General features: G+C 46.2%; 1 protein-coding gene across 7 annotated transcripts; it reads left to right on the top strand.

Annotated features, from left to right (window-relative positions):
• The first annotated feature begins 2,213 nt into the window (after nt 1-2,213).
• Nucleotides 2,214-23,991, top strand: akap8l (A kinase (PRKA) anchor protein 8-like). 7 transcript variants are annotated; one of them, XM_031811472.1, is made up of 13 exons: nt 2,214-2,392; nt 3,095-3,133; nt 3,615-3,825; nt 7,849-8,413; nt 9,362-9,491; nt 9,581-9,612; nt 9,698-9,728; nt 11,932-12,049; nt 14,344-14,485; nt 14,814-14,919; nt 17,217-17,347; nt 22,743-22,838; nt 22,963-23,991. In XM_031811472.1, exons 1-13 carry the CDS (start codon nt 2,368-2,370, stop codon nt 23,443-23,445), a joined length of 2,109 nt encoding a protein of 702 aa, XP_031667332.1. In that variant the 5' UTR covers nt 2,214-2,367; the 3' UTR covers nt 23,446-23,991. The 7 variants fall into 7 exon arrangements, with proteins under 7 accessions (XP_031667332.1, XP_031667327.1, XP_031667333.1 ...); XM_031811467.1 differs by having other exon boundaries at nt 2,243-2,392; nt 9,365-9,491; nt 11,932-12,088; XM_031811473.1 differs by having other exon boundaries at nt 2,257-2,392; nt 9,365-9,491.
• Nucleotides 23,992-25,584: the final 1,593 nt, after the last annotated feature.

Here is a 25,584-nt window from a genome sequence, read left to right as displayed (position 1 = left end):
CTGATGCATCATGAATACAGAACTGCCTCGTGTGCCTGATGCATCATGAATACAGAACTGCCTCGTGTGCCTGATGCATCATAAATACAGAACTGCCTCGTGTGCCTGATGCATCATGAATACAGAACTGCCTCGTGTGCCTGATGCATCATGAATACAGAACTGCCTCGTCTGCCTGATGCATCATGAATACAGAACTGCCTCGTCTGCCTGATGCATCATGAATACAGAACTGCCTCGTGTGCCTGATGTATCATGAATACAGCACTGCCTCGTCTGCCTGATGTATCATGAATACAGAACTGCCTCGTCTGCCTGATGCATCATAAATACAGAACTGCCTCGTCTGCCTGATGTATCATGAATACAGAACTGCCTCGTCTGCCTGATGCATCATGAATACAGAACTGCCTCGTCTGCCTGATGTATCATGAATACAGAACTGCCTCGTCTGCCTGATGTATCATGAATACAGAACTGCCTCGTCTGCCTGATGTATCATGAATACAGAACTGCCTCGTCTGCCTGTTATTTGATACTCCAAATCATACAATGTAATTCTTCCACAAGGAGATACACTGCATTCAGAAACTATTCAGACCCCATCACTTTTCCACATTTTGTTACATTACAGCCTTATTCTAAAATGATTTAAATTGTTTTTTCCCCCCTCACATCAATCTACACACAATACCGCATAATGTACAGCACTTTGTGACATCTGATGATGTAAAAAGGGCTTTATAAAACGGCAGGTCCGGGACAAGGCAGCACGTCTGGTGAACAGGTCAGGGTTCCATAGCCGCAGGCTGGACAGTTAAAACTGGAGCAGCAGCACGACCAGGTGGACTGGGGACAGCAAGGAGTCATCGTGCGAGGTAGTCCTGAGGCATGGTCCTCGGGCTCAGGTCCTCCGGGAGGGGAGAGGGAGAGAATTAGAGGGAGCATACTTAAATTCACACAGGAAACCTGATAAGACAGGAGAATTGCACCAGATATAATAGACTGACCCTAGCCCCGAGGCACATAGATTATTGCAGCATAGATACTGGAGGCTGAGACAGGAGGGGGGTCAGGGGACACTGTGGCCCACAGGGCCAACCAGGCAGGATACAACTCCACCCACTTTGCCAAAGCACAGCCCCTACACCAGCAGAGGGAAATCAACTGACCACCAACTTACTACTCTGAGACAAGGCTGAGTATAGCCCACAAAGATCTCCTCCACCGCACGAGGCACAACCATACAGAGCTGGAAATTCTAAAGGGAAACATTGTTTCTGAGATCGGGCAGGGAGACAGCAAGGCTCATAACCCTGCTATGTAAGGGATAATCAATTAGGGGCTATGCATTCTATGGAAAATAATGAAGGAGGTGGAAGGTGTGTTCTGAATTCTGATTGGCTGAAAGCCATGGTATATCAGACAGTATACCATGGGTATGATAAAACATTTATTTTTACTGCTCTAATTACGTTGGCAACCAGTTTATAATAGCAATAAGGCTCCTCTGGGGTTTGTGATATGTTGCCAATATACTCCACGTTCCTAAATACAACCATTAGTCGTGGTATATTGGCCATACACCACACCTCCTCTTATTGCTTAAATAAAGCACGCGCTACAATGCCCTTCAAGCCAATCAGAAAGTAGTATTCAACAATGTCATTGTATAAACCAAACTTAATGCTAGGCTAGAAGCAAGAGGGAATATATGTGCGAGTTGAGATAAGTACAAGAGATGATTCGGACATCAACTTGAACATGACATTATGTTAGCAGGCATAGGCGCTGGAACACTGCTTGTCCAATTAGGATCCATGATCCAAACATCCAGTTTATAATTAAAAAAAAAAGTCATATAGAATATGGTTGTTAAAATAATGAAGGATAGTAACCTCTAGCCAGTTCTATTTTACATGTATATTGTGCCTTGGAAAACAAACAAACATTTATTTATTTGTATGTACATGTTGTGTGCTCTCTGACTGTTTCATTCACTGCTGTCCAGGCTTATAGCATACTACTAATTTCTAATATTTTTTCATTAGGGAAATCTATGATTTATGATTATTCCCAGTAACTGATTAGAAAAATTGTTGTACCGTCACTCGCTTTTGTTAACTGACAGACTGGATAACCAATTACAGTGTAGAGTTTTCTGATCAGCCAATAGTCGTATGGGGAGTGGCGTCCTGCTTTCGGATGACCCAATGGGAGAAACGAGGAGGTGTCGTTTGGTGACCCTAGCTAAACATATTCGCCCACTGCTGTGTCCGTTGCTCCTAGTTTGCTAACGGCTACAGTAGCTAGCTTTATATATATTTTAAAAAAAATCCGTAAACAACAATAACATATCATCAAATTATGGAAGGCCGTGGCTACAGTTCAGGTATGTATCAAAATATTCCAATGGGTTTATATTTTCACTAGGTTATTCATGTTCACGATGTTATATTATTAACGTCAGCTAGCTAGCTAATTACTTACAAGCTAACGTTAGCTAGCCATTCAAGGTGGCTAGCAAGCTAAAATAGTAACGTTATTTTGTACGTTATACATTGTCATTTTACAGAACCGGTAATGCATGTAATACGTAGCTAGCTGTGGTTTATATAGAAAGAGAACGCCACAGTCTTGGTGTGTAATCTCATTAAAATGGAGTCCGTCTGCCACGACTTGAACTCACAATAGCGTTAAGAAAATGGCCGCCATATGCCGTTTTTCTACATTCCCCCTCCAGAGAATACGTTCCCCACAGCCCTTCACGTGTATGTAACTAACGTTAACGTACTAACTAGCTATGATTGCCACCGTTAACGGTATAGCTAATGTTTTTTTTACCAAACGGGTTGTAAAAGTGCAAGGTTGCTGACTAGTTAACTAACGTTAGTTAGCGAAGTTAGTTGGTTAGCTAACAGGTAAGTTAGCGGGCTAACTAGTTTCTTTGTTGTCAAACGTTCACGTGTGAATTCATTAGCTAGCTATGCTACGCGTGTGTACGTTATTCTGAAATGCCACATTGCGTTATACAACCCGTTTTGGAGTGCTTGTAGATAACCCTTTAATTTGAAACCTCTCTTTAATCTGTTAGGAGGATACTCGAGCTGGGGAGGAGGTTCGGGGAGCCGAGGTAAGAGAGAGAGATAACGTACTGAACCTGTTAACACCAGTCTAGAACATTGCATATCTGAATTGCCCAAGAATATGTGCCAGCGGTTTTAGTTGAATAAACAGTAACACTTTACACCACAGAATGTTAGCTGGCACCTTGCTTGGGGAGGACAGGCTCACGGTAATGGCTGGAGTGGAATTAGTGGAACGTATGAAACGCATCGTTTCCAGGTGTGATGCCATTCCTTTCGCTCTGTTCCTGGACATGTGCCGTCCTCCCCTCAGCAGCCTCCTGTGCTTTAAACATAATTGATTGTGTTGACTTATCATATTTACAAAATGCACTTAGCCAAAGGCGTCCATATCAAAATTATTGGAATTTAAAGGAGGTAGCCTATGATTTGGCTCATTTTTTTATTCAGGTAGCTAGCTACACCTCTATACCCCTGCCTGTAAACTGTGTGATCCTCACCTTAAAATCATCTCTGCTCTCCCCCGAGGCTCAGACAACTATGACCCGTATGGAGGGGGCTACAAGGACTCCATGTCAGGGATGGGGGGCTACGGAGGGGGGCACAAGAGGGGTCTCTCTGGGAGCTCTCTGTTGTCGACGGGGACCAGTGCAGATGCTGTCATCGCTAAGATCAACCAACGCCTTGACATGCTGACCCAGCTGGAGGGAGGCATGAAGGGTGGGGGGCGCAGCGACAGGTAACACACACAGATCTCTAGCTGACATGCACAAACTCTTTTTCCCTGGCTGGTAAAGGTGTCCTCATGCTCCTCAGCCCAAAGTGTCCGGAACAGCTCGTGCATATATCATGACAACATTGTGACATTTTTGTGGTCTTCGGTACATTTCCCCCTGGGTTGTTCTGTCAAACAGTATCGATTCTTCAGGAAAGTCTTTGTAATTCAACGAGAGATGATTGGTTTTCAAGCAAATTCTTTCATTGAGAAATACTGCACAAGACATCTTAGTTACCTGTAAAATTGACTATGATCTCCTCTGCAAAAAAAAAAATTCATGAGTTATTAGATTAACTCTTGACTATTTTGAGGGAGTGTATACTGGCTATGGCACCTCAAAATGGACAGACTATTGCCGCGTTTCTCATTTTTCAAGCGAAGGTCTTTTAAGGGAGTATGCGACCACACTCGTTCAGTTCGCCTAGCCCACTATTATAGCTAGCACCAGCCGAACTGAAGCAAGCTAACACCTTAACTCTCCCCTGGTTTCGACTCGCCACACACACACACGTCTTTGCACTCAAGATCAATCAAGCACCTTCACACAGTTGTGTAGTCTGCCTTTCCAACACTATACATACACTCTATCATCTGACCTGCACCTCTCCTCTGTTTTCCACACATCTGCAGCTAGCTGTTTTCTCCATATCAATCCTCCTTTCTCTTCACACCTCAATCACTCACCTCACAATGCTGCCACACCCTCGCTCTTCCTGCTTGAATCACCTCCCAATGCTGCTGCCACACCCTCTCTCTTCCTGCTGTAACCTCTCTGGGATATGTGGGACGCCAGCGTCCCACCTGGCCAACACCCAGTGACAATGCAGAGCGCCAAATTCAAATAAATTACTATAAAAATGTAACTTTCATGAAATCACACATGTAATACACCAAATTAAAGCTACACTTGTTGTGAATTCAGCCAGCGTGTCAGATTTCAAAAAGGCTTTACGGCGAACGCAAACTATGCGATTATCTGAGGACAGCACCCCAGCAAACATACACAGACGATCATATTTCAACCCTACAGGCGTGACACAAAACGCAGAAATAAAGATATAATTCATGCCGTACCTTTGACGAGCTTCTTCTGTTGGCACTCCAATATGTCCCATAAACATCACAAATGGTCCTTTTGTTCGAATAATTCCGTCGATACATTTACAAAATGTCCATTTATTAGGTGCGTTTGATCCAGAAAAACTGGTTCCAACTCGCGCAGCATGACTACAAAATGTGTCATAAGTTACCTGTAAGCTTTGTCCAAACATTTCAAACTACTTTTTTAAAAAACAACTTTAGGTAAAATTTAAGACTGGATTAACTGTGTTCAATACCGGAGGAAAACAAAGTGGAGCCTCTAACAAAGAGTACACCTCTCTCTAGCCTCGCTCTGAACGGTGCTGCTTCTTCATTTCTCAAAGGAAAAACCTCAACCAATTTGTTGACTGTTGACATCCAGTGGAATCGATAGGAACTGCAAGAAAGTCCCTTTACATATCTGGATTACCAATGAAAATCCATTGAAAAGAGTGACCCCCGCAAAAAAATCTGAATGGTTTGTCCTCGGGGTTTCACCTGCCAAATAAGTTCTGTTGGACTCACAGACATGATTCAAACAGTTTTTGAAGTTTGAGTGTTTTCTATCCAAATCTACTAATAATATGCAATCCATCTTAGTTTCTGTACCTGAGTAGCAGGCAGTTTACTTTGGACACGCTTTTCATCCAGACGTGAAAATACTGCCACCTATCCCAGAGAAGTTAATCACCTCACAATGCTGCTGCCACAGCCTTTCTCTCCCTGCTTTAATCACCTCACAATGCTGCTGTTGTTACAGCCTCTCTCTCCCTGCTTTAATCACCTCACAATGCTGCTCCACAGCCTCTCTCTCCCTGCTTCAATCACCTCACAATGCTGCTCCACAGCCTCTCTCTTCCTGCATTAATCACATCACAATGCTGCTCCACAGCCTCCCTCTCCCTGCTTCAATCACCTCACAATGCTGCTCCACAGCCTCTCTTCCTGCTTTTATCACCTCAATGCTGCTCCACAGCCTCTCCCTGCTTTTATCACCTCACAATGCTGCTGCCACAGCCTCTCTCTTCCTGCATTAATCACCTCACAATGCTGCTCCACAGCCTCTCTCTTCCTGCTTTAATCACCTCACAATGCTGCTGCCACAGCCTCTCTCTTCCTGCTTTAATCACCTCACAATGCTGCTCCACAGCCTCTCTTCCTGCTTTTATCACCTCAATGCTGCTCCACAGCCCCTCCCTGCTTTTATCACCTCACAATGCTGCTCCACAGCCCCTCTCTCCCTGCTTTAATCACCTCACAATGCTGCTCCACAGCCTCTCTCTTCCTGCTTTAATCACCTCACAATGCTGCTGCCACAGCCTCTCTCTTCCTGCTTTAATCACCTCACAATGCTGCTCCACAGCCTCTCTCTTCCTGCTTTAATCACCTCACAATGCTGCTCCACAGCCTCTCTCTTCCTGCTTTAATCACCTCACAATGCTGCTCCACAGCCTCTCCCTGAATTCACTACATACCACCCACATATTTCCTGTCCCCGCCCTCCTTAGCTAGCCCCTCCCCCTGGACACGACTAGGAACTAACGGTAAGGGTTACAGGGTAAATATCCAATGTATTTCGGTTGGAAACATTTTGATTTAAAGGGTAAACTCATAAGGTTGGTTTTGTAGAATTGGGAACCATTTTTTTCCCCCCATGGGGATTTTCAGACCTCAAGGATACGTATTGCTTCAATTTGCTGAAACATAACATGTTAAGTATAAGTAGTCTATTTCTCAGATTCCAGTCCGTTAGTTTGGGTAACACAAGTAGGTTTAGTCTAAACCAGAAGGTAGCTAGCTGTAGTTAGGGGGTTTTAACTGTTGTTGAAGTAACAATAGTAACTATCCAGGTGAGCCTCTACCTGGCTCCTCCCACCCAGAACTAGAGATATGAGCCTCTACCTGGCTCCTCCCACCCAGAACTAGAGATATGAGCCTCTACCTGGCTCCTCCCACCCAGAACTAGAGAGATGAGCCTCACCCTGGCTCCTTCCACTCAGTATGTTGTCCTGGGTGTAGTTGGTTTGTCTTCTTTATACTGTCATGCTTATGGATTCCCATTCATATACCCAGGTAGATCCCTCACCACCACAGTCACAGTTCCCAGACACGGGGAAGTCAGCAGCAGGTCGTTATAGTATACCCCCCCCCCCCCCCCCCCCGTGTCATGGAGGTAGAAGTGCAGCACCCACAGATCCCCCAAATGCACTCCCCCTGTCTGATCTATCTGACTCAGAACAGACAAATACACCAACATGTCCACCTCATCCTGACTCTCTGTGTCTGAGCGGGAGGTTGCTCGGGGGGGGAGGAGGAGGGAGAGAACGAATGCCGGTGACAACAACCAAGGTTATATTTTGGCTGAGGCCCCACCCTGTAAATGCACAAGGAACACCTGTATTGTGGTACAGTCTAATCACCCCCACATGCAATTTGCCACATGGAACAGTCCTGTTTCTATAAGGCTGCTCTTGTCTGTCTCTGTGACCCATGAACCAACCCTGATATTCTGTACAGCTCCAGCTCTGTCCCCACCTCCACCCCACACGGTGAGACCTCATCTTGACTAGAAAGGGAGTAGCACCCCCCCCCACTGCTGGGGTACCAACCAACCCTCCCTTTGACCTCAGAGAGAAGGGTGGGGTGGATGAGAAATGGGGAATGCTCAAATGTGTGTAAACCAAATGTTGACAGACAAAAGCCTTCCTGCCATGAATGCCTACATCAAGACTCAGCAGCGTTGGGATTGGCAGAAACATTCTGCATCATTATGACATCACTAATGTGGCTCATCATCTTGGGGGGAAACATGTCATAGAGAGAGAGGAGTAAAAGGAGGGGAAGAGAGATTCCCTCCCTCACTCTCTGCTCGTTCTACCACTCCCTCCCTCCCCCTTTTCGCAGGTTTGACCAATACGAGTCCTTCGACTCGCGGGGCCCCTCCTCCCTCCCCTCCCGGGATCTCTACAGATCCGGTAGCTATGGTTACGGCGATGGCCGAGGGGACATGCCCCAAAGAGCTTCAGGCTTCGGAGGAGGTGGTGGTCTAGGCTCAGGCTTTGACAGCTCCTCCTCCTACGGAGCTGCTAAGATGCAGCGGCAGAACATGAGAGACTCCTTCTCCAGTGGCCAGGGAGGAGGAAGCTGGGCCGGAGCAGGCCAGCGCTCCCCGAGAAGGGGGGGAGGCCGCGGAGGTTTTGGAGGCCGCAGATCCGACCCCACTCCCATGGGTGGAGGTGGTGGTAGGATGGGTGGAAGAGGAGGAGGCCGGGGAGGTGGCGGTCACTCCCCTGGGGGTAGGGGCAAGCTCCCATCCCTCCTGGGTCACCGCATGCCCCCCCAGACCGGGGCCTTCCACCAGTCCGCTCAACAGGGCCGGGTCCCTGGGCACCAGGACTTCCCAGGGCGCCACTTTGGAGGGGGCCCCCAGGGAGGCCACCAGCGCGGGCGCAAGAGGCCCCTCAACCGAGTAAGTACCCTACCGTACTGCCCGCCAGTCTGCCAGCCCCACAGCAGGGCATGATGACCTACCAACCCCCCCCACCCCTGTTCATCAACCCCCGTACCCACTAAACGCTCCCCTACCCTGCCTACAGTGCTAAGGGACTGGGGAGGCGTGGATATAATTGACATGACAACTAGTAGTTTGGTCATCATACTATCGTCCCTATTCAATATAGCCACAAATGCCTCTTTGATTGAACCGAACTGTCCCCCTCCCATTGAAAGGAAACTGCCCTGCTCCAAGAAATAGTGGCCCCTACCAACACCACCTAGCAGAGATCTGGACCAAACTCCATTATAATGTCCGTTCTCTGGGTTTTATTTTGCCTGGTTCTGCCCCTGATGGAGGCCTTATGGTAATAGTGGAGATATGTCAGGGAGTCCACTGACAGTTCCTATTGACAATCTATTGGAAAGTTCCTATTGACAATCTATTGAAAAGTTCCTTTTGAGAATCTATTGAAAAGTTCTTTTTGAGAATCTATTGAAAAGTTCCTTTTGAGAATCTATTGAAAAGTTCCTTTTGAGAATCTATTGAAAAGTTCCTTTTGAGAATCTATTGAAAAGTTCCTTTTGAGAATCTATTGAAAAGTTCCGTTTGAGAATCTATTGAAAAGTTCCGTTTGAGAATCTATTGAAAAGTTCCGTTTGAGAATCTATTGGAAAGTTCAGTTTGAGAATCTATTGGAAAGTTCAGTTTGAGAATCTATTGGAAAGTTCAGTTTGAGAATCTATTGGAAAGTCTATTATAGTAATGGTGAAGGGATCCAAGTTAAAGATGGAAAAAAAGATTTATTAGTCCACTGATCGTCCCAAAATGTTTTGCATGTCAGCAATCACGTTTTCAAGATATTTGACTTTGAAGAAGCAGTGTCACTGGCCACGTCACCAATGTGATGATGATGTCCCCCAGCAGCAACAGCAGCAGCCTGGTGGTGGTCAGCGTGACGGTCAGAAGAAGAGAAAACAGACTCTGACCGCAGCAGATGAACCAGAGTCCAAGATGAACAAGACAGAGAGCGCAGGTGGAGAGACCGCTGAAGGTACTACACACAGAACAGACGACAATGTCCACACACAGTAACTACCCCATGCACTGTCTGACCTGACTGTCTTTCTGTCTCTCTGACAGAACCAGCAGAGAACAACGGTGAAGAAAATGAGGTGAGGAGCTGCTGTGACTTAACCAACACATCTGTGTGACCGTGTGTGTGTGTGTCAGTACTCATTTAGTTTCTCTCCTCTCCAGGCAACCAAAGCCCCAGCTGATGGAGAGAAAGGTAAGATGGATTCATCTCCTCCTCTGTTATTAGACCTCCTACTATCCTCTCTTCATCAACTAGCCCCTGTTCTCCTCCTCTTCATCAACTGGCCCTTGTTCTCCTCCTCTTCCTCCTCTCTTCATCAACTGGCCCCTGTTCTCCTCCTCTTCCTCCTCTCTTCATCAACTGGCCCGTTCTCCTCCTCTTCCTCCTCTCTTCATCAACTGGCCCCTGTTCTCCTCCTCTTCCTCCTCTCTTCATCAACTGGCCCCTGTTCTCCTCTTCTTCCTCCTCTCTTCATCAACTGGCCCCTGTTCTCCTCCTCTTCCTCCTCTCTTCATCAACTGGCCCTTGTTCTCCTCCTCTTCCTCCTCTCTTCATCAACTGGCCCCTGTTCTCCTCCTCTTCCTCCTCTCTTCATCAACTGGCCCCTGTTCTCCTCCTCACAAAACGACTATCAATTGTTTCCATGGACATTTAGAAAACATTGTAATGACATAGGACAATAGCCTGCTACGGTGCGTTTCCATTGAACTGTGTTGTCATAGAAACAAACAACACATTCCCAACTAGTGTCTTGGAGGTGTTTCCATGATCTATTTAGTCTGCCCTCCCACCTGTCTGTTTCATGTCTCAGGTGGGAGGGCAGACAGGCCACCTGTCTGTTTCATGTCTCAGGTGGGAGGGCAGACAGGCCACCTGTCTGTTTCATGTCTCAGGTGGGAGGGCAGACAGGCCACCTGTCTGTTTCATGTCTCAGGTGGGAGGGCAGACAGGCCACCTGTCTGTTTCATGTCTCAGGTGGGAGGGCAGACAGGCCACCTGTCTGTTTCATGTCTCAGGTGGGAGGGCAGACAGGCCACCTGTCTGTTTCATGTCTCAGGTGGGAGGGCAGACAGGCCACCTGTCTGTTTCATGTCTCAGGTGGGAGGGCAGACAGGCCACCTGTCTGTTTCATGTCTCAGGTGGGAGGGCAGACAGGCCACCTGTCTGTTTCATGTCTCAGGTGGGAGGGCAGACAGGCCACCTGTCTGTTTCATGTCTCAGGTGGGAGGGCAGACAGGCCACCTGTCTGTTTCATGTCTCAGGTGGGAGGGCAGACAGGCCACCTGTCTGTTTCATGTCTCAGGTGGGAGGGCAGACAGGCCACCTGTCTGTTTCATGTCTCAGGTGGGAGGGCAGACAGGCCACCTGTCTGTTTCATGTCTCAGGTGGGAGGGCAGACAGGCCACCTGTCTGTTTCATGTCTCAGGTGGGAGGGCAGACAGGCCACCTGTCTGTTTCATGTCTCAGGTGGGAGGGCAGACAGGCCACCTGTCTGTTTCATGTCTCAGGTGGGAGGGCAGACAGGCCACCTGTCTGTTTCATGTCTCAGGTGGGAGGGCAGACAGGCCACCTGTCTGTTTCATGTCTCAGGTGGGAGGGCAGACAGGCCACCTGTCTGTTTCATGTCTCAGGTGGGAGGGCAGACAGGCCACCTGTCTGTTTCATGTCTCAGGTGGGAGGGCAGACAGGCCACCTGTCTGTTTCATGTCTCAGGTGGGAGGGCAGACAGGCCACCTGTCTGTTTCATGTCTCAGGTGGGAGGGCAGACAGGCCACCTGTCTGTTTCATGTCTCAGGTGGGAGGGCAGACAGGCTCCCCCTCCTCCTTTCCTTTTCCTCCCCGTCTCCCCCTCCTCGGCTTTCCCCGTCTCCCTGCCGTCCTCGTCTCATCCCCCTCCTCTCTTTCCCCGTCTCCCCCCCCTACTATCTTTCCCCGTCTCCCCCCATCCTCTCTTTCCGCCGTCTCCCCCCTCCTCTCTTTCCCCGTCTCCCCTCCCCCTCCTCTCGTTTCCCCGTCTCCCTCCCCCTGTCCTCTCTTTCCCCTTCCTTCCTTCCCCCCCCTTCCCCCGTCTCCCCCTCCTCTCTTTCCCCGTCTCCCCCTCATCTCTTTCCCCGTCGCCCCCCTCCACTTCTCCCCCTCTCCGGCTCACCCTCCTCTCTTTCCCTTCCCTCCTCTCTTTCCCCGTCCTCCCCCTCCTCCTCTCTTTCCTTCCCCGTCTCCCCCCTCCTCTCTTTCCCTTCCCCGTCTCCCCCTCCTCTCTTTCCCCGGTCTCCCCCTCCTCTCTTTCCCTGTCTCCCCCTCTCCTTCCCTGTCCCCCCCCGTCTCCCCCTCCTCTCTTTTTCCCCGTCTCTCCATCCGTCTTCCTCTCCAACTGTAACCTCTCCTCTCTCCCCAGTGGTGTCGATGCAGGAGGAGATCTCTCAGATGAAGAAGAAGCTCCAGACAGGGAAACAGACTCCTCCCCAGGACAAGGTCCCCAAAAACAGGAGGAAGAGGGGCGGCTTCCTGGAAAGGTCAGGGGTCACACTAACACCCAAAAGTCAAACCCAGAGGTCAGTTATTATAAAATACATCTCTTAATTTCTCTTCCGTCTAATTTTCTTTCTGTCTGTCCTTTACATATCTTCTCCTCTCCTCTTTCTCAGAGGTCAGCGTTATTATACGGAATGTGGCTTTTTCCACATTCTGTTACAAAGTGGGATTAAAATGGATTTCATTCTTCTTTTTTTGTCCATTACATGTTAGAATAACCTTTTGTCAACTTGCTTGTTGATCATTGCTAGTCAACCATTTTCAGGTCTTGCCATAGATTTGAAAGCAGATTTATGTCAAAACTGTGACTCGCAAATATTCAGTCTTCTTGGTAAGCAACTCCAGTGTATATATGGCCTTGTGTTGTAGGTTATTGTCCTGCTGAAAGGTGATTTCCTCTCCCAGTCTGTTGGAAGCAGACTGAACCAGGTTTCCCTCTAGGATGTTGCCTGTGCTTATCTCCATTCTGTTTCTTTTTATCCAGAAAAATTCCCCAGTCCTTAATACAAGCATACCCATAACATGATGCAGCCACCACTGTGCTTGAACATATGGAGGGTGGTACTCCATAATGTGTTGGATATGTCCCAAACAACATTATATTCAGGACAAAAAGTGAAATGCTTTTGCCACTATTTTTATTACTTTAGTGCCTTGTTGCAAACAGGATGCATATCTTTGGAATATTTTAATTCTGTTCAGGCTTCATTTTCACTTTTTCAGTTAGGTTAATATTATGGAGTAATGTTTGTTGATCTATACTCAGTTTCCTCTTAAGTTCTGTGACTGGTAAAAGTCACCATTGGCCTTATGGTGAAATCCCTGAGTGGTTTCCTTCCTCTTCAGCAACTGAGTTAGGAAGGACGCCTGTATCTTAGTAGTGAATGGATGTATTGATACACCATCCAAAGTGTAATTTATAACTTCACCATAACATTCAAAGGGATATTCAGCATATGCTATTTTTCTTCTTTTTTTAAAAATCGACCAATCGGGGCCCTTTAAGGCATTGGAAAATCTCCCTGGTCTTTGTGGTTTAAATGTACTGTGCGATTGAGTGACCTTACAGATAGTCCTGAACTTAATTGTTCGTGTGGGGTACAGAGACGAGGTAGTTATTCAAAATAATTTACTGTGCGATTGAGTGACCTTACAGATAATTGTACATGTGGGGAACCGAGACGAGGTCATCATTCAAAATAATTTACTGTGCAACAGTATTATTACACACGGAGTCCATGCAACTTATTATGTGACTTGTTAAGCACATGTTGACTCCTGAACTTCATTAGGCTTGCCATAACAAAGGGGTTGGATACTTATTGACCCAAGATATTTCAGCTTTCATTTTAAATACATTTGTAAACATTTCATGAGACATCATTCCACTATGACATGGGGCATTGGGTGCAGCAGGCCAGTGACAATAATAAATGTCATCCGTTTTAAATTCAGGCTGAAACACAATGTGGAACAAGTCATGTGGTGAAAACTCTGAATGCTCTGTATGTTCTCAGTGAGGGCAGAATGACCTGTCTACTCTCCTCTTTCCCCTCTATGTTCTCAGTGAGGGCAGAATGACCTGTCTACTCTCCCCTCCCCCCGCTCTCTCTCCTCCCTCCCTCCCGCTCTCTCTCCTCCCTCCCTCCCTCCCGCTCTCTCTCCTCCCTCCCTCCCTCCCGCTCTCTCTCCTCCCTCCCTCCCCTCCCTCCCTCCCGCTCTCTCTCCTCCCTCCCTCCCTCCCTCCCGCTCTCTCTCCTCCCTCCCTCCCGCTCTCCTCCCGCTCTCTCTCCTCCCTCCCTCCCCTCCCTCCCTCCCGCTCTCTCTCCTCCCTCCCTCCCTCCCGCTCTCTCTCCTCCCTCCCTCCCCTCCCTCCCTCCCTCCCGCTCTCTCTCCTCCCTCCCCTCCCTCCCTCCCTCCCGCTCTCTCTCCTCCCTCCCTTCCCTCCCTCCCTCCCGCTCTCTCTCCTCCCTCCCTCCCGCTCTCCTCCCGCTCTCTCTCCTCCCTCCCTCCCGCTCTCCTCCCGCTCTCTCTTTCCTCCCTCCCCCCCACTCTCTCTCCTCCCTCTTTCTCCTCTCCTTTTCCTAAATATTCTCTGAGGGCAGAATGACCTCCTGTAGTCTTTCCTCTGTCTCTGTGAATGGATGGGGGGGGATAATGCATTACTCAACACTAACCACTTAGCCGTAGTTTCACTCACCACACCGTCCAACATATCTGCCTCTGATTGGGCCGGCAGGCTTGTGGTCTGACGGTTGTTCTGTGTGGTCGACAGGGTGACGTTTGCGTGCTCGGTGTGTAAGTTCCGCTCGTTCTACCACGAGGACATGGCAGCCCACCTGGAGAGCAAGTTCCACAAAGATCACTTCAAGTTCCTGTCCAGTCAGCTGTCCAAACCCACCACAGACTTCTTACAGGTAGACACACACACACACACACACACACACACAATCAAAGGTGGACACACACAGGCAGACCCATGCAGATGGGGTGGTTTACGGGCAGACACATGCAGATGGGGACATTCACAGGCAGACACATGCAGATGGGGACATTCACGGGCAGACACATGCAGATGGGGACATTCACGGGCAGACACATGCAGATGGGGACATTCACAGGCAGACACATGCAGATGGGGACATTCACAGGCAGACACATGCAGATGGGGAAAATTCACTCAATCTTCTGCAAGATTCCTGTGTGTTTTGAGCGGACCGCCCTCTCACTGTGTCCCCCCACCAGGAGTACCTGAATAACAAGTATAAGAAGACGGAGCAGAGGACCAGTCAGATGGAGAACCACTGTGCTGCCATCTGCCAAGTCTACAAGGAACAGGACCTCACCAGGCGTAAGGACAGCAGTGTGTTTGTGGTGTCTACCAGGGTTTCCGTTTGTCGCTAATAGCAGGCTATTGTGACATAATGCATTTGAACTTTCCCACCAATGAAAATACCAGTGAATAAAAACTGGTGAGTTAAGCTCAGGCGGCTCTTTGTTGCTGCTGATTTTAAGCTCAGGCGGCTGTTTGTTGCTGCTGATTTTAAGCTCAGGCGGCTGTTTGTTGCTGCTGATTTTAAGCTCAGGCGGCTGTTTGTTGCTGCTGATTTTAAGCTCAGGCGGCTGTTTGTTGCTGCTGATTTTAAGCTCAGGCGGCTGTTTGTTGCTGCTGATTTTAAGCTCAGGCGGCTGTTTGTTGCTGCTGATTTTAAGCTCAGGCGGCTGTTTGTTGCTGCTGATTTTAAGCTCAGGCGGCTGTTTGTTGCTGCTGATTTTAAGCTCAGGCGGCTGTTTGTTGCTGCTGATTTTAAGCTCAGGCGGCTGTTTGTTGCTGCTGATTTTAAGCTCAGGCGGCTGTTTGTTGCTGCTGATTTTAAGCTCAGGCGGCTGTTTGTTGCTGCCGATTTTAAGCTCAGGCGGCTGTTTGTTGCTGCTGGAGTAAAACATGTCCGTTTTAATAAGACCAGTTATTGCGCAACAATCGTAACAACAACCTACTTTGTAATGAGCTGGAGGCCGTATGAATCTTTTGAAAACGTGTACTTCATTCTGTGAAATGTGTTTTACTACATATGGAGGGATGTCTTACCTCGCTTCAAAGTAGCCAGAATCCAACCAGACGTAGCAGGCAGTTATCTGATAGACTTCCTATTGCCATTGAAACCAGTAGCCCCTTTTCTCCTGTTCTATTGGTTTTCAAATCAACTTTCAGGTTTAAAGTTTGGAGAAGCAAATTTTCGCCTCTTTAAAAAAAAAATAAAAAAAATATTTGTAACAAAGCATTCCATGTATTCTCACATTTGCAGACTAGTGTTTATAGAGCTTACTATTCCTCATGTGGTGATTGGATAGACATAATTTAGCCTAATAGTCAGCCTTAGTAGATACAGGCGAGATATTACATTTGTTTTCTCCTTTCTTTGCACAGGAACATGTTGGCCTTTTTTTCATAAACACATTTCATGCAATTCTACCAGACTTTAGAGACATTAGCAGAGAGACTGGAGACATTAGCAGAGAGACTGGAGACATTAGCAGAGAGACTGGAGACGTTAGCAGAGAGAGACTGGAGACGTTAGCAGAGAGAGACTGGAGACGTTAGCAGAGAGAGAGGAGACATTAGCAGAGAGACTGGAGACGTTAGCGGAGAGAGACTGGAGACGTTAGCGGAGAGAGACTGGAGACGTTAGCGGAGAGAGACTGGAGACGTTAGCGGAGAGAGACTGGAGACGTTAGCGGAGAGAGACTGGAGACGTTAGCGGAGAGAGACTGGAGACGTTAGCGGAGAGAGACTGGAGACGTTAGCGGAGAGCGACTGGAGACGTTAGCGGAGAGCGACTGGAGACGTTAGCGGAGAGAGACTGGAGACGTTAGCGGAGAGAGACTGGAGACGTTAGCGGAGAGAGACTGGAGACGTTAGCAGAACCTTTTTTAATAGGACATTTACACTCTGCTGACAAAACGGACCAATAAAAAGCTCATTTGTAAGCTAATTAGGATATATCATTTTTGGCAATTAAAATGTATTTTAGGGGGGAGCCTCCCCCGAGCCTTATGGACACCCCGCCTGTGTATTGTATCATCTTCACATTGCAGCTGAGTTACATGTTCGGTTATGAGGTAATTGCCATCTAAATGTAATTATTATTATTTATTACTGAACCGTGGGCGGACGACCTAATCAGGTAATGCAACCCATGCATATGGGTCTGGTACATTTCTTTAAATGTTCGGGAGATGAAAATGCTGCCGGTCAAATATCCGGCGCTACGATTTCCTAACGGAAACCATGTTGTGTACGTACTGTGTGTGTGTTGTGTACGTACTGTGTGTGTGTGTTGTGTACGCACTGTGTGTGTGTTGTGTACGCACTGTGTGTGTGTTGTGTACGCACTGTGTGTGTGTTGTGTACGCACTGTGTGTGTGTTGTGTACGCACTGTGTGTGTGTTGTGTACGCACTGTGTGTGTGTTGTGTACGCACTGTGTGTGTGTTGTGTATGCACTGTGTGTGTGTTGTGTATGCACTGTGTGTGTGTTGTGTACGCACTGTGTGTGTCTTGTGTACGCACTGTGTGTGTGTGTTGTGTACGCACTGTGTTTTTCTTCTCTGCTGGTCCAACTGTTTCCCTGTTTCTCCTCTGTAACAGAGTTGGGTATGGAACACTTCATGAAGAAGGTGGAGGCAGCCCACTGTGCAGCCTGTGACCTCTTCATCCCCATGCAGTTCTACGTCATACAGAAACACCTCAAGTCCCCCGACCACAACTTCAACCGCAAGGTCAGTACACGACACAGCTCCGTGTATAGTGACTGATACCAGGTCAGTACACAGCTCAGTGTATATTGACTGATACCAGGTCAGTACACAGCTCAGTGTATATTGACTGATACCAGGTCAGTACACAGCTCAGTGTATATTGACTGATACCAGGTCAGTACACAGCTCCGTGTATATTGACTGATACCAGGTCAGTACACAGCTCAGTGTATATTGACTGTAGGGCAGTCTACACAATATAAACCCTGCTTGGTTGAGATTGACAGGGAGCACTATACAATATAAACCCTGCTTGGTTGAGATTGACAGGGAGCACTATACAATATAAACCCTGCTTGGTTGAGATTGACAGGGAGCACTATACAATATAAACCCTGCTTGGTTGAGATTGACAGGGAGCACTATACAATATAAACCCTGCTTGGTTGAGATTGACAGGGAGCACTATACAATATAAACCCTGCTTGGTTGAGATTGACAGGGAGCACTATACAATATAAACCCTGCTTGGTTGAGATTGACAGGGAGCACTATACAATATAAACCCTGCTTGGTTGAGATTGACAGGGAGCACTATACAATATAAACCCTGCTTGGTTGAGATTGACAGGGAGCACTATACAATATAAACCCTGCTTGGTTGAGATTGACAGGGAGCACTATACAATATAAACCCTGCTTGGTTGAGATTGACAGGGAGCACTATACAATATAAACTCTGCTTGGTTGAGATTGACAGGGAGCACTATACAATATAAACCCTGCTTGGTTGAGATTGACAGGGAGCACTATACAATATAAACCCTGCTTGGTTGAGATTGACAGGGAGCACTATACAATATAAACCCTGCTTGGTTGAGATTGACAGGGAGCACTATACAATATAAACCCTGCTTGGTTGAGATTGACAGGGAGCACTATACAATATAAACCCTGCTTGGTTGAGATTGACAGGGAGCACTATACAATATAAACCCTGCTTGGTTGAGATTGACAGGGAGCACTATACAATATAAACCCTGCTTGGTTGAGATTGACAGGGAGCACTATACAATATAAACCCTGCTTGGTTGAGATTGACAGGGAGCACTATACAATATAAACCCTGCTTGGTTGAGATTGACAGGGAGCACTATACAATATAAACCCTGCTTGGTTGAGATTGACAGGGAGCACTATACAATATAAACCCTGCTTGGTTGAGATTGACAGGGAGCACTATACAATATAAACCCTGCTTGGTTGAGATTGACAGGGAGCACTATACAATATAAACCCTGCTTGGTTGAGATTGACAGGGAGCACTATACAATATAAACCCTGCTTGGTTGAGATTGACAGGGAGCACTATACAATATAAACCCTGCTTGGTTGAGATTGACAGGGAGCACTATACAATATAAACCCTGCTTGGTTGAGATTGACAGGGAGCACTATACAATATAAACCCTGCTTGGTTGAGATTGACAGGGAGCACTATACAATATAAACCCTGCTTGGTTGAGATTGACAGGGAGCACTATACAATATAAACCCTGCTTGGTTGAGATTGACAGGGAGCACTATACAATATAAACCCTGCTTGGTTGAGATTGACAGGGAGCACTATACAATATAAACCCTGCTTGGTTGAGATTGACAGGGAGCACTATACAATATAAACCCTGCTTGGTTGAGATTGACAGGGAGCACTATACAATATAAACCCTGCTTGGTTGAGATTGACAGGGAGCACTATACAATATAAACCCTGCTTGGTTGAGATTGACAGGGAGCACTATACAATATAAACCCTGCTTGGTTGAGATTGACAGGGAGCACTATACAATATAAACCCTGCTTGGTTGAGATTGACAGGGAGCACTATACAATATAAACCCTGCTTGGTTGAGATTGACAGGGAGCACTATACAATATAAACCCTGCTTGGTTGAGATTGACAGGGAGCACTATACAATATAAACCTGCTTGGTTGAGATTGACAGGGAGCACTATACAATATAAACCCTGCTTGGTTGAGATTGACAGGGAGCACTATACAATATAAACCCTGCTTGGATGAGATTGACAGGGAGCACTATACAATATAAACCCTGCTTGGTTGAGATTGACAGGGAGCACTATACAATATAAACCCTGCTTGGTTGAGATTGACAGGGAGCACTATACAATATAAACCCTGCTTGGTTGAGATTGACAGGGAGCACTATACAATATAAACCCTGCTTGGTTGAGATTGACAGGGAGCACTATACAATATAAACCCTGCTTGGTTGAGATTGACAGGGAGCACTATACAATATAAACCCTGCTTGGTTGAGATTGACAGGGAGCACTATACAATATAAACCTGCTTGGTTGAGATTGACAGGGAGCACTATACAATATAAACCTGCTTGGTTGAGATTGACAGGGAGCACTATACAATATAAACCTGCTTGGTTGAGATTGACAGGGAGCACTATACAATATAAACCTGCTTGGTTGAGATTGACAGGGAGCACTATACAATATAAACCCTGCTTGGTTGAGATTGACAGGGAGCACTATACAATATAAACCCTGCTTGGTTGAGATTGACAGGGAGCACTATACAATATAAACCCTGCTTGGTTGAGATTGACAGGGAGCACTATACAATATAAACCCTGCTTGGTTGAGATTGACAGGGAGCACTATACAATATAAACCCTGCTTGGTTGAGATTGACAGGGAGCACTATACAATATAAACCCTGCTTGGTTGAGATTGACAGGGAGCACTATACAATATAAACCCTGCTTGGTTGAGATTGACAGGGAGCACTATACAATATAAACCCTGCTTGGTTGAGATTGACAGGGAGCACTATACAATATAAACCCTGCTTGGTTGAGATTGACAGGGAGCACTATACAATATAAACCCTGCTTGGTTGAGATTGACAGGGAGCACTATACAATATAAACCTGCTTGGTTGAGATTGACAGGGAGCACTATACAATATAAACCCTGCTTGGTTGAGATTGACAGGGAGCACTATACAATATAAACCCTGCTTGGTTGAGATTGACAGGGAGCACTATACAATATAAACCTGCTTGGTTGAGATTGACAGGGAGCACTATACAATATAAACCCTGCTTGGTTGAGATTGACAGGGAGCACTATACAATATAAACCTGCTTGGTTGAGATTGACAGGGAGCACTATACAATATAAACCCTGCTTGGTTGAGATTGACAGGGAGCACTATACAATATAAACCCTGCTTGGTTGAGATTGACAGGGAGCACTATACAATATAAACCCTGCTTGGTTGAGATTGACAGGGAGCACTATACAATATAAACCCTGCTTGGTTGAGATTGACAGGGAGCACTATACAATATAAACCTGCTTGGTTGAGATTGACAGGGAGCACTATACAATATAAACCCTGCTTGGTTGAGATTGACAGGGAGCACTATACAATATAAACCCTGCTTGGTTGAGATTGACAGGGAGCACTATACAATATAAACCCTGCTTGGTTGAGATTGACAGGGAGCACTATACAATATAAACCCTGCTTGGTTGAGATTGACAGGGAGCACTATACAATATAAACCTGCTTGGTTGAGATTGACAGGGAGCACTATACAATATAAACCTGCTTGGTTGAGATTGACAGGGAGCACTATACAATATAAACCCTGCTTGGTTGAGATTGACAGGGAGCACTATACAATATAAACCCTGCTTGGTTGAGATTGACAGGGAGCACTATACAATATAAACCCTGCTTGGTTGAGATTGACAGGGAGCACTATACAATATAAACCCTGCTTGGTTGAGATTGACAGGGAGCACTATACAATATAAACCCTGCTTGGTTGAGATTGACAGGGAGCACTATACAATATAAACCCTGCTTGGTTGAGATTGACAGGGAGCACTATACAATATAAACCCTGCTTGGTTGAGATTGACAGGGAGCACTATACAATATAAACCCTGCTTGGTTGAGATTGACAGGGAGCACTATACAATATAAACCCTGCTTGGTTGAGATTGACAGGGAGCACTATACAATATAAACCTGCTTGGTTGAGATTGACAGGGAGCACTATACAATATAAACCCTGCTTGGTTGAGATTGACAGGGAGCACTATACAATATAAACCCTGCTTGGTTGAGATTGACAGGGAGCACTATACAATATAAACCCTGCTTGGTTGAGATTGACAGGGAGCACTATACAATATAAACCCTGCTTGGTTGAGATTGACAGGGAGCACTATACAATATAAACCCTGCTTGGTTGAGATTGACAGGGAGCACTATACAATATAAACCTGCTTGGTTGAGATTGACAGGGAGCACTATACAATATAAACCCTGCTTGGTTGAGATTGACAGGGAGCACTATACAATATAAACCCTGCTTGGTTGAGATTGACAGGGAGCACTATACAATATAAACCCTGCTTGGTTGAGATTGACAGGGAGCACTATACAATATAAACCCTGCTTGGTTGAGATTGACAGGGAGCACTATACAATATAAACCCTGCTTGGTTGAGATTGACAGGGAGCACTATACAATATAAACCCTGCTTGGTTGAGATTGACAGGGAGCACTATACAATATAAACCCTGCTTGGTTGAGATTGACAGGGAGCACTATACAATATAAACCCTGCTTGGTTGAGATTGACAGGGAGCACTATACAATATAAACCCTGCTTGGTTGAGATTGACAGGGAGCACTATACAATATAAACCCTGCTTGGTTGAGATTGACAGGGAGCACTATACAATATAAACCCTGCTTGGTTGAGATTGACAGGGAGCACTATACAATATAAACCCTGCTTGGTTGAGATTGACAGGGAGCACTATACAATATAAACCCTGCTTGGTTGAGATTGACAGGGAGCACTATACAATATAAACCCTGCTTGGTTGAGATTGACAGGGAGCACTATACAATATAAACCCTGCTTGGTTGAGATTGACAGGGAGCACTATACAATATAAACCCTGCTTGGTTGAGATTGACAGGGAGCACTATACAATATAAACCTGCTTGGTTGAGATTGACAGGGAGCACTATACAATATAAACCCTGCTTGGTTGAGATTGACAGGGAGCACTATACAATATAAACCCTGCTTGGTTGAGATTGACAGGGAGCACTATACAATATAAACCCTGCTTGGTTGAGATTGACAGGGAGCACTATACAATATAAACCCTGCTTGGTTGAGATTGACAGGGAGCACTATACAATATAAACCTGCTTGGTTGGATAGTTGGATACAGAAGATTTGGAGGAACAAGTAGTTTTTTATTATTATTATTTTGCTCTGCCCTCCCTGACCTTTCCCCCACTGACTCCTGTGTGACCTTTGCTTCCTGCGTGACCCCCAGGGTATGATGGAGCAGTCTAAGAGGGCCAGTCTGTCAGTGGCTCGCAGCATCCTCAACCACAAAATCATTGGAAAGAAGCTGGAGAGTTACCTCAAGGTATACAAACGCCTATCTCACACAGAACCCCCCCCCCCACCTTAGAAACACTGACTCTCTGTGCCTCATGCACTCATTCACTCACAATCTCTCTGACCCTGCCCTTCCTCTCTCCTCTCTGCAGGGTGAGAACCCCTTCCTCGGTAACCAGGACGACCAAGACCCAGAGGACTCGATGATTATGGAGGTGTCAGAGGCTGAGCTGACCAATGAGAGCCTGGCGGAGACCACCAAGGAAGAGGCGGGGCCAGAGACATCGCAGGCGGCGGCCACCGGGGCTGATGGGGTAGAGGAGGAGAAGATGGAGGAGGGGGGAGTGGCGGTAGCAGATGGAGGGGAGGAAGAGGCGCAAGTAGAGAAGCCAGCGGGAGGAGAGGGGGACACGCAGGGTGAGGAGGAGACGCAGGGGGAGGCTGAGGGAGAGCTGGAGCAGGTAGGAGAGGAAGAGGAGGAAGGGTTTGAAGTAGGAGATGAGTTTGGAGAGGAGGATGAGGGAGTGGAAGGAGAGCTGGGAGAGGAAGAGGAGGATGAAGGAGTGGGAGGAGAGGATGAGGGTGTGGCGGTAGAGAAGAAAGACGAGGATGCTGACGTGGTCGTCATAGAGTGACCTTTACCCTCAATGACCCTTTGACCTCCCTCTGGACCAATTAATACAGCCCTCTCTCCCCTGTCCAGCCAATCCCACTCTACCCCTTCCACAAACAGCCAATCAGATTCATTTATACTTACACCCCCCCCTCCATTCAGAACCGATACTCACTAATATACTTCTGATACATGTTTTCATATATACTTTCTCTTCTGTGTAAGTAGACTTTTTTTGTTGTGCCTTTTGAATCTGTCGGTCTGCGTTGGGATATTTTGACAATGTTTCAGTGGGTAGAGGACCGTGAACTTAGTGTTATTGATATGACACACCCCCTACCTGGTATTACTACTGGACGCACTCCCTGTCCGTCATAGCTAGATTCCCAGGAAGTCTGAGCTGATTGGTTCGTCTCTTATCGACTCCTCCCAAACGTGCAAAACTTATTTGAAATGTATTTGTTGGTGTGTTTAGATTGAAAGACGGGGCAGGATTTAGTTTTACAGACGGTTGCTGTTGTCATCCATGTTCTTTTTTGGACAGATGAGAATAAATGTTTAAAATGTTTATCTGTTGGTTTGGTTTCTTTGTTGAGCTGATTTCTTCTAGTCTGATCTCAGATCTTTGTGCTTTTGACAATTCCATTGCTGTTGTCAAGACACATGACAGAATTATAGTCGGCATGATCGTACAAACAGACTGGCTGATGTTCTGGGTTTAGATTAGAACACGGTCAAGGGTCAAATTCTTTCTTTACACACAAAGGCTCAGGACAACCTTAACACGACACTGTAAATCCAATCATTCACATTGGGTGCAGCAGGATGGCGGCAGGCAGTGGTTAGAGTGTTGGGCCAGTGACCCGGAAGGTTGCTGGATCTAATCCCCGAGCTGACGAGGTAAAAATCTGTCTTTCTGCCCCTGAGCAAGACAGTTAACCCACTGTTCCCCGGGCGCTGAAGATGTCGATTTAAGGCAGCCCCCCCACACCTCTCTGATTCAGATGGGTTGGGTTAAATGCAGAAGACATTTGTTGAATACATTGTTGTTTAACTGACTAGGTATCCCCCTTTCCCTGATCAAAGTAGTGTGTTGTTTAAAGGGGCTTTTGGCAGTTTACTACATACATTTTTGGACTTCTAAATGACCGTGTACCCATTAATTCATGAAGAACATCACTTCTAAATGAACATGTGCCCATTAATTCATGAAGAACATCACTTCTAAATGAACATGTGCCCATTAATTCATGAACATCACTTCTAAATGAACATGTGCCCATTAATTCATGAACATCACTTCTAAATGACCGTGTACCCATTAATTCATGAAGAACATCACTTCTAAATGAACATGTGCCCATTAATTCATGAAGAACATCACTTCTAAATGAACATGTGCCCATTAATTCATGAACATCACTTCTAAATGAACATGTACCCATTAATTCATGAACATCACTTCTAAATGAACGTGTACCCATTAATTCATGAAGAACATCACTTCTAAATGAACATGTGCCCATTAATTCATGAAGAACATCACTTCTAAATGAACATGTGCCCATTAATTCATGAACATCACTTCTAAATGAACATGTACCCATTAATTCATGAACATCACTTCTAAATGAACGTGTACCCATTAATTCATGAAGAACATAACTTCTAAATGAACATGTGCCCATTAATTCATGAAGAACATCACTTCTAAATGAACATGTGCCCATTAATTCATGAACATCACTTCTAAATGAACATGTACCCATTAATTCATGAACATCACTTCTAAATGAACGTGTACCCATTAATTCATGAAAAATCTCTTCTAAACGCCTCCATGAGCTTTTAGTTCAGTTGTCATACCTTATCAGAATCCAAAATATAAGCTTATTTTACTCCAATGTTTAAAACTATAATGTTGATCTCATGGATGGTCAGTCCTTGCATCCGTAGCTCTGTGAATTTGAGTGGTTATATTTCTGCAGTCCCTTGGCTTTTTACTGAAACAGCAGGCTTTGTTATTTCTGCTATGGTCTCGTCTTAATGTAACACTGCATTCTGCATAATACAATCTTGTTGACTGTGACGACCATGAATCAACTAAAAGGAAGGAACAAGTGGGCTGTATGCATCAGTAAATGTAAATAAATCCATAGAT

Source organism: Oncorhynchus kisutch, unplaced genomic scaffold (genome assembly GCF_002021735.2).
Source record: "Oncorhynchus kisutch isolate 150728-3 unplaced genomic scaffold, Okis_V2 Okis01b-Okis20b_hom, whole genome shotgun sequence".
NCBI lineage: Eukaryota > Metazoa > Chordata > Actinopteri > Salmoniformes > Salmonidae > Oncorhynchus > Oncorhynchus kisutch.
The sequence above is the reverse complement of the archived record's forward strand: the minus strand, read 5'-3'. Positions and strand labels throughout refer to the sequence as shown.